The sequence below is a fragment of the Pagrus major genome, chromosome 1, assembly GCF_040436345.1.
Source record: "Pagrus major chromosome 1, Pma_NU_1.0".
NCBI classification, from domain to species: Eukaryota; Metazoa; Chordata; class Actinopteri; order Spariformes; family Sparidae; genus Pagrus; species Pagrus major.
Window position 1 is genome coordinate 15473085 of NC_133215.1, and position 10440 is coordinate 15483524.

Genomic DNA, 10440 nt, shown 5'->3' on the forward strand with positions numbered 1-10440 from the left:
ATAGATATATTTAAAGTTATACAAAGCATGGACCATGTGCAGTCTATAGAATGTGTATATAAATACAGTGTGTGTATGGAGCATTTCTCTGATCCTGTCTCTGCTCCAGCAATAGCACTGAAACCTCCCTTGAGACACATGAAGAGTTTTTGGTATTATTTATAAAATAGCCTGGAAAAATAAGGCTTCAGATTTCTCCCTCTGAATGTTGCACAGCTGAGTTGTGTGGAGCTGAGCTGTCAAACTTGACTCTTCTTCATGTTATTTTTAGAGTCGATTTTTTTTATCTGTTTTGTTCTCTCTCTTTTTTTAGTTTCCAGTGAGTAGTAGTTCAGCCTTTTCTTAAAAAAAAGTGACTTAGATAGACTTAGAGCAACTATAAATATCAGTGTGTTACCACCAGATTCAGAAGCTGTGAGGACAGTTTGAGTTTATTCAGTAGATTTAATTCAATTACTTCTATCATTATTTGGTTTTTGGACTTGTGTCACAGAGAAACTGCATCCAACTTACAGTTAACCCTCTGTATAATACAGGATGTGTATGTCAGTGTCACATACTGTCCACTGTACAGATATTCAACCATGAAATTTAAACATCACCTGCAATTGTTCTTAAGTTATGATAAAAGTCAGGGAACAACATAATCAACTCCCAAGAATTTCTCGGAATACTTATTAACTGTATTAATGCATTTAAAATGATACAGATTCACATTTCTTATCATGGTAGCAATTAAACAGCTGACAAAATCAAATCACTTTTGCACATCTCACTTGATGGATTGCCCACATGTCATTCTTTGTGAATGCCATGCAAATTCTTTGGCTTATGATATCCATGTTTTAAGTTTGCTCATGAGGTCCCACTGGCCTTGAATTCAATCCTGCCAAAATTTTCTCTCCTACATCTCCCCCTCTCTTTTTTCCCAGCTGTCTGAAAAGCAGATTTTGTAAATTGTTCCTTAATCCAGGGCATATGGGCAGTTACATTCAGAAGCATAAAGATGATGTGAGTTAAATTAGTTGTTAAACGTACAATGTACAGCATGTAAGTGTATGTAGAGGAAGGCAATACACTTAAACTGTCTAGAGGTAAAATACAATGAAGTACAGCAGAAACATCAAATATCACTCGCAGACATTCAGTGAATTTTGCAATCATTCACAGTATTACCAGGTTTTGACATTGTAAAGTTACAAGTTTTTACTTGATCCGCGACTAGAAACAACACAGAACAAACTTTTACATTTTCTCTTTAGCAGCATGACTACATCCATTTTGTATTCATCTATGAATTAAAATGTATTTATAAAATTTTCGTGTTGAATTTTGTATGAAGTTAATTGGTGGCTTAATTTTAAAAACTTAATCTTTGTCACTCTAAATGATTTTTTTTCTTAGGATTATATCTATATATATGATGATAAATAAAAAGCAATGAACAATATCAGTTTATTTTTCTGTGACATCATTTTTTACAGTATATAGACTTGAAATACTCACCAATAATAACTAAATGTGACTTACTGCATGTTCCAGTTTTGTGCCACCAATAAATTACGTTTCATTCTTTATTTACATTACATATTCATCAGTTCATTGACCATTTATAAAAGTTACAATTTTGCTTTCAGTATCGGTTGAAACTCTTAGACTTCTTGAATTATGCATAGCAAATTCATTTTGTTATTTACATGATTTTCCTTTGAATATAATTTAAGTGTACACCAAACACTCTAGCCAACAAATGCATGAAACATTTTGTGTCCATTGGAAAATAAAACAAAATGTGGGGAAGGAATTGTGACTGAGCTACTAATTGACTGTTATGCCGTCATCACAGGCAGGGCCAACATACTATAGCCTACAGCCGACACCATGTTGCCAGATTACATATAGTAAGACCATCTACAGGTCATCAGACTCTGGGACTGGGATGGGCTCCAAGGTAATCGTGGGTAGGATCAGATGGGTGCCCTCAGATATCCATCCCTGGGCTGATCTGTTGAAGGTGGGCCGTTTCACACCTGGGTCCTGCAGTTCTGGGTAACTGGGCGGGTTCAGGTCTATCTCAGGGAGCTTGAATGTGATTCCTCTGGGTGCTTTGTCAAAGCCACCAAAAGGAGTAGCCACCCTGTAATTAATATTGAGTATGAATGGTGCTCTTCATTGTACTATTTCTCAAAAAAAGTGGTTTCCACATGTGGAAATTCTAATCCACATGCAGAAGAAAGCCAATCATGTGTGAATGTGTGTAATTCATGTGTGAAAATATGAATTTCTTTAATTTATGAAAAAAGAAAATATGATTTATATGTAAAAAGGCAAATTTTCACATGTGACATCTTCATAAGGGCGTTGTTTTCTCACCGGTTAAAGCATCTGTACTCAGGGAGATCTGGTCGTGGGTCTGGTGCTGGCATTGTCAGTTTGAGGGATTCAGCGAGGTCGGGGTCACTGAGGATCGCCTGTTCCCACGGGGAGTGGTAGGACTTGGGCATAGCTGATGCGTTCTCTGGAGTTGTGTGTGTTAAGAAGCAAACAAAAACAAAAAGGCACACATGAAGGTCATGTTGAGGGAGAATTGTCCCAACATATCGTAGAACAGCTTCTACACCAGAGCCATAAACTTGAACACTGTTAAAAACTGATGTTGTGTGACTATCAGCACTATATTACACTCACTAACCCTAAAACACTACACGCTGCCACTCATTGTGTCTACTTTATAGCTGCGTCACTGCATTGATATACAGTATTTCTAATTTGATATAGGGCCACTGCACTTTCAGCAAATGTGCAATATCCAGGAAGTGCAATATCTTAGCTATTGTAATGTATCATGTGTATCATATTGTTTTACAGGCTATAGCAAATATACTATTTTTATACTTAGCACCTTCATGATCTGACAGTATGGTTTATGCAGTCACGGGTTTATGTTGAGCTGTTTTCTCAAGCCTTTTTTTTGGGAGGCTAAAGTTTTAGAGTGGATAGGATTATGAATAGAGACTGTGCTTAGAGAACACTTACACGAGGCAGACTGAGTTGTCCATCATTGCGATCTGAGGCCTTAAAATAGCACATAGTTGAAGTGTGCACTCATCATATAAAGTGTCCACACGGGATGACACCCTACTGGAGCATTTAAGAACAAGCACAGGACTCTGTTCGCTATTAGAATAAAATAAAATAAAATAAAATAAAATATAATAAAGCATTTAAAGCTGCTCAGTCTGTATAATTAATCATAGTTCTGTTATGGTGTCAAGCTATTCAAATTAGTTGCCTTAAGATCAGACCGGCTGTTAAGACTGTATGTGATACCAGTTGTCATTATTATGACAGCATTACATAATCAGTTGCTCTTATTTTACTGTGCAGCACAAGGGCTTTATTTAAAAGACAGTTTGACAGTGAAAGAAATAGTAGCTACAGGATTCCTTTTTCACTGACTAAACATTCAGTGCTAATGTTAGCATATTTATTTTTACTTATGATCTTAAATGAGTTTAAATCCTGAATAATGTTTTAAATCATAATGCTCCATATTTGATTAATCAAATACAGCCACACAAACTGGACAGCAATATTACCCAAAGCAGTGTTTTCTTGATTAGCAGCATTTCCATCAGCTGGTGGATCCACTTTAATTTCCACAGAGTGTGTATTCTCAGTTAAAATATTATTCTGCAAAACAGAGCAAAGTACAGGACATGTATTGAGTTTTAGTTATCAATTGAGTGACAAATCGTGAAGTTGGCACATTCATAGCTGCTCCTGTATTTGATGCACTCTGATTCATGTGTACACAAACACTCGTAACTACGCAAACATACCCACACGTACAAACACACGCAGGCACGAACACACACACATGGAGGAACACATCTACAGGCACTGATAAACAGGGGAGCAGCCTCTCAGCAAAGTGCCTGACCAGCCTCTCAGAGGATTCGGCTGGAGGATGCAAAAGACACGAGGCACATGTCTCTGTTATCGTCCATGTGGTGTAACACTTTTTTTTCAAGAGCGTATGTCCTGATAAATTTGCTTGATGATTAATACACAGACAATTTTACAAGTTTTCATGCAGGCAAAACTCCAAATAGTGACAGTTAATATTGTTCAAGAGCATAGAAGTGTTTTACATATCCAATTATTCAAATATTTGAAGTGACTAAATCACACACACAAGTTGACTTACATTTAGCTGTGCGTTTGCCTCATTTTGGATACTTTCAAATGTATATTTTTCAGATCTCCTCTGGCGCATTTTGAAAAGCCGGGAACCTCTGTTGGAAAGCAACGATAACTCCTCCAACATAATGTCTTTAGGAGTGCTGAGTTTCTTTCCCAGATCCATTATGTCCCCTGTCAGGCAAAAAACATTGTGAAAAAGTACATTTATTCAGATATACAGTTTATTATAGCAACATAACAATAGGCCTATATCATTCAGTCAAGGTACATTTTATAATTTGCTTTATAACCAAGCAAAAACACTAATTAGTCATTGATGTTATTGGGTTGCCAATAACGAGCAGAAGGGGGGAAATTCCTCAGGGGTCCGAAATGCTGGCATGGTGTGGCAATCATGATAATTGATTAATGTAAATGGCAAAACAAAAGAACAACATAGACTGAATTGTTGAGCGCCTCAACGTGGCATTTTAACGTCATCCACAGATATGTATTTCCAAGTGGTATTAATTTTGGCACTGCTGTCGCAATGACTGCTGGATCGTTTCCGTTTCCTCAGAGCACAACTCCCAACAACACAGGACTAAAACATGAGTTCATTCATTCATTCTAGTCTATAAGGGAGAGGTGAAAGCAGATAGACATGGTGGCAGGCTGCCATCTTGACTGGATCCCTAGTAAGCCTTTATTTTGTGCTTGCAATGGCAGACAAAATTACATAATGAAAGCAAAAAGGTTTATAGGGAACTGACATAAATGCCAACGGTATCAATATTCTATAGCCATACATTGTGCAATCAACAGTTACTTTATAATGATAAAGTTAAGTTAAGTTAAAGCAAAAAGACTTGTCTATGGCCAGTTTAGATAAATTGCCTATAATCAAATAAGTGGTGGAGGAAGAGTGGCAGGCTTTGTTTTTGCCCAAGGACCCTCCAGTGAGTTACTCCAACCCTGCTTTTAGATCTTGAAAGTGCTGGTTACAGAATATAAATATACACTCAGAAATGTCCCCTGATATCATTTCATCAGCTGAACAGGTTTTAGGGAGCATCCATAAATGACATCAAAGGTGTCAAAAATTCATATTGTCCATTTTGTAATCCATGTCATGGAAAATGAGTTATCATTGTACTTGAAAATTAGTTTCGGATGCACATGCTGCTTCCTCATCCACCATACGGAATGTACCCCAGCTGTCATGGACCTTCACATAACAAACAGCTACACGGTCCAGAAATAGACTTTTGAAAAGGACAACGACAAAGGATCAGCAACCATAGGTAGTAAATCAACCCATTAGCTTATTTATGGCGAGTGCTAGAGAATAGCCCTGACATTTTGAACCCAGATCAGAATGGATATTCTCTTGCAGCATTGTGTTCTTCCTCTGAGCCTCAGCTATAACATCATACCATTGGTACCATGGATCTCTTGGCATATAGCTGCTGCACACTTCTTCCTCTGTCCAACTGGCATTGTACAGAATTGTGACATTGTGGCTTTGGCAAGGTTGGCAGAGCTCAGGAATACTGGAAACACATACAGGACACAGGATGTAGTTGTTTTGCCCAAGTCATAAAACTGTGACCCCCAACATCAATGCAGTGCCCTTATGTTGACAGGTTACAGCTAAACACAGCTGTTTGCTGTGCAAGTGTAAGGTCATCTTTCATCAGTCACAGGAGAAAAAAACCCAAATCTGTAATAAAGTCCATCTCCCATTTATTGTTATCAACTATCGGTATTTGAAGATGATTTCAAATGTTCCCCGTCAAATAAATCTGCCATATCAGTGTTTGTCATGTTACAATAATCTCTGTAGAGGTTACATTTCACAAATGACAATGGATTGCATAATCCTAAAGCCCCATTGTACTCGCACTGGTACCACACACGTAATTCTTAAATCTGGCCTCGTCACTGGATCAATTTTTGCGTATGTGAGCTAATGTTAGTGGCATCTCCCGTTAATGTTGTCACAAGATAAATCGCTCGTTTAAAGGTCATGGGTGAATATTGTGTCTGAAGTTTGTGTGCGTTACTCGACATAGCAATTGTCCAGCAGTATAAAAAAGTGCTCTAACATAATAACTAAAATATATTTCTCACATTTGCATTGGTCAGCACAATCAGATATATTTAGATTTGTTGTCAAATGCAGAACATGGTGGTACAACTCTACATATACTTTTAAAAAATCAAAAAATAACTCAGTTGTGCCCATCTGCCAACTCATAAGCTATATGTGTGACAATTTTAAAATGATTTCCATGCACTCCAAAGCAAAAGCAAAGCAATAAATTACTAAAGATAGAAAATGTATGTGATTTACTGATAATCTGGCAACAGTTGCAATTCCTTAAAGTCATAGGAAAGTGACATATATTCATATAATTCATAGAAAATATTATTTTTAGATTCAGCTTAATTTATTTTATCACAACACACTGACATATGTTCTAACATAACGAGAATACAATTCAAACATAACACATATTCACAGAATACACCTTGACGAGTCTCATCCGTACCTGTGATGGTATCCCTAGTGTTCAACCTGTATCCTTGAAGGGGGACACGGAGGCTCAGGGGTCAACCTACAGTCGGTAGTTTGATCTTCCCTGATCTTCACACTCCTGGACACTAAAGCCAAACTGTGAGTGTGTCTCTGTGTCTGTTGTGAATGGAATGCAGCTTACATCAATAGGCTAAATTTAACCTGCCAAACACTCAAAACCACTCTCAAACACCATGGGGCATGAATAGCTACCAGAGAGAGAGAGAGCAAGAGAGTGAGAGGATGAACAACACACACATGCCCACTGATGTTCCTTTAGGCAAGGACTCCCCTCAAGAGACACGTTCCCCTCCTTGTGTTGAGTCTTCAAAGTCAGCGTGTCTCTGTGGGTTGATGTACCCTCCAAGCATTCAAGTGAGGGAGGTTGTCAATGCTGGGCGCAGCTGCAACTTGTAAACTCCTCTCTTCAAACTGAGTTGTACTGTTCTTATGTGTGATTACTGACTGTGGATAATGATATACAGACCAGTGAGGGGCGTTAAGGGGAGTGTGGTCTCATCCCTGAGATGATGGTCAGCCAAAAAGATTTTTATGAAGTAACATTGAGGTCATTACCCTGGCAGTTGAACCTGTTCTCATACTTCAGGCATACTGAACATTTAATCCCTTGTGAAAAAATACTCTTGATACATGAGATAAGTTGCTCAAAGTTTAGTTACTCAAAGTTAGTAAAACATTTACTCACACTTGTAAGGAACATGTATATCATGGCAGTCTTAAGTTCCAATGATTTCTACAGCTCTCTCTTCATGGAGTTTGGTTCAATAATGAATTCATTATAGGTCTTCTGAAAATCTGCTAGGTCAAAAATATACACACAGCAACTTCAGCAATCAATTTTGTTGATTATAGAAAGTTGTGTGAATCACATTTTCCTTGTAGCATGGCCCATTAACTTCTTCTGAGTGATTATGTTTAATAACGGCTGTTGGCTTTTCTGGGCCCATTTTAATGGGGCTTGTTTGACACACCCCTTAAACTCAGCCACAAACACTACAATGGGAAAGTCTAAAGAGCTCAGCATTGATCAAAAAGAGTGCATTATTGATTTGAATAAATTAGGAAAGTCCCTTGGAGCCATTTCCAAGCAGTAACAGGTCCCAAGATCAACTGTACAAACAGTTGTTTGTAACTGTAGAGTGCATGGGAAAGTTGTGTCACTGCCACGATCAGGAAGAAAACACTGCTGAGAGAAATTGGTCAAGATGGTCAAGAGTCAACCAAATACCAGCAAAAAGCAAGTCTGCGATGAATTAGAAGCTGCTGGAAGACAGGTGTCAGTGTCCACAGTCAAGCATGTTTTCATTGCCAGAGGCTGCTGTGGAAGAAAGAATTAATGCACTGGCAAATTTTGAGATTTTGGGCTATTTTGCTTCCATAACATGTCTTATTTCAGACTAGTGGAAAGAAAACTTCCAAAATACAAGCTTAAATGTTTAGTTCTGATTTCTGTTCTTGACAGTCATGCAAATGCAAAAAGTATATTTAATCAGATATTATCTCATTTGCATGTTTAAACATAACATTTCAGAAAATTTGTAATACAAAAAATATTGTCTTATGCAAGAAATCAACTGGAGTTTGATTTTCGTGGTGATATCTGTTTTAGTGTTTACCCTGTTTACTTGTAGTGTCACACTTTGTTGTAGAAAACTGCTGGAAAATATGAATTTCAAACCATTATATTTCATACCACTCCATTTTTAAACAGTAATATGCATTGTATTTGAATACATGAAGAATTGTAACAATCAAAGATTGAATCAAAAACAATGTTTTTTCTGCAATAAAACGTTTCATTTTTTAATGTTAGCATAATGTCAATGGACTTCAAGCATAGACATAAAGCCCCCCCCCCCCCCCCCCCCCCCCCAAAAAAAAAAAAAAAAACCCACAACAAACACTTTTCACAATTTTCATGTATTTTTAATTTTTCCATTTGTGTGTGAAAGGTGTGAAAAGTAACATTTTACTCAAGAAATTGATCAAACACAGGTTAAAATGTCCAAACATTTAGGCTGATAGGATAGAAAAAATGACTCCATCAATGGCAGAAACACCACACAGTGTATGATGAAATGTGGGACACTGCAGCTTCCTTAGTGCAGATAGATATAGTATTTATGTAATTATTAAAAATAGATAAATATAATTACTCACTCTCTGAATATACTTGTCATCACTACTGCTATAGTAGTGAGAGAAAGAAAATAAAAAAAAATTATAATGTTTGTAATGGTTTAAATGGTATAATGGTATAAACCATTGTATGAAACATTTAGATGTAAAAGAATATGCATAACTCCAACCTGAAGAAGTGATCACAAAGCCACAGTGAGTTACAGATACAGCAGCAGTTAATGACTGAAAAGCCACACATAACATTTCTTAAAGTGCCTTATTTCTCTGCAAATATTTATAACCAACAATGTCAAAATTAAAAGCATCTTCAGTTAGCAACACCACTCGACTTAAAAAAGGCAATCTGCCAAACATTTCTTTCATCTACTTGTACTTCAGCTCTCATAACACATTGCTTAAACTTTCCTTGACTGTAGTGGTCCACGTCTGTCCTAAATCTGTCTCTCAAAAAAATAGGAAAAAAAAGAAAATCACAAAATTAATCTGAAATGATTGCTTGCCAAAACTCCCATCAATGCTTCACGGGGTTATATCTCATTTTCAGCAACACGGCACAATAGTATTAGTAAGTTGTTGTGTCCTTCAAAACAAGTGACCACTCGTACTGTGAAGAGTGACTTTTTTCATGCAAGACCAATCACTGCCATAAATGATAAATATAACATATTATCTAAAATAAAATTATCTAAAATAAGTCTTAGACTTTCTGAATAAGTCTGAAGCAAAACAAGCCAACAACAACAACCTAACTTTTTATCGCAATAGATTGAACATATTCCCTCTCTTTTGGCCAAATTTACTTTATCTTTCATCCTCAATATACTTAGCATGATCTTCTATACCATATATCATTTATGTCGGTATAAATGTATATTTCTCTTAAACTGACATAGTGGTCTTAACTTCTCTGGATTGCACTATACAAGGGAGAGTACTTTGTTGTACTCATGCCTTGTCCCATGTATCCAATACTGGCCCTGCTGGCAGGCCTTAAAGGCTGTGCAGGTCTGAAGGGAGGCCCGTAGAAGGCTGGTTTCTCAGGTGAAAATGTCCTGCTCATGGACGGTGCCTGAAAAGCTGGGGCCGCATGGTAATGACCCATACCGACAGCTGCAGGATCAAGAGACACCCTGCGCTTCCATTCATCAGGAGGCTCTGGCAGAGACCTGCGGTGTCCTGCAGCTTTGACATTGGAGGCAACAGATGATGGGACAGTCTGAAACATAAAGGCCTCATCAATGGAACCAATGGGGCTTCTGGATGCTGCCTCCCACGGTGATGGTGGCTTGTAGACTTTTTCTTGAAAGGATGTTTGCCTCTGTGTAGGTAAAAATGATGACTGGATTCCAGGTGTGCTCACAGGTGACAGAAGTCCATAAGAAGACACTGAATTCAGTCGCCTGGGCAGGCTCAGGGAGCGGCTTCTACCAAATCCCTGAAAGAAAAGCACATCTTAGGTGACTGGTGTTACAGCTGTGCAGACTTTGCTGCCACCCTCTGGCTTCATGGAA

At 37.7% G+C, this 10440-nt stretch overlaps 1 protein-coding gene across 1 annotated transcript; it reads right to left on the reverse strand.

The window, feature by feature from the left end:
- Positions 1 to 1469: 1469 nt before the first annotated feature.
- On the reverse strand, positions 1470 to 4377 carry myoz2b (myozenin 2b). The gene is made up of 4 exons (XM_073473877.1): positions 4211 to 4377; positions 3580 to 3693; positions 2374 to 2516; positions 1470 to 2137 (listed from the first exon to the last, which is right to left on the reverse strand). The coding sequence occupies exons 1-4, from the start codon at positions 4367 to 4369 to the stop codon at positions 1912 to 1914; spliced, it is 642 nt and encodes a 213-aa protein (XP_073329978.1). The 5' UTR covers positions 4370 to 4377; the 3' UTR covers positions 1470 to 1911.
- Positions 4378 to 10440: the final 6063 nt, after the last annotated feature.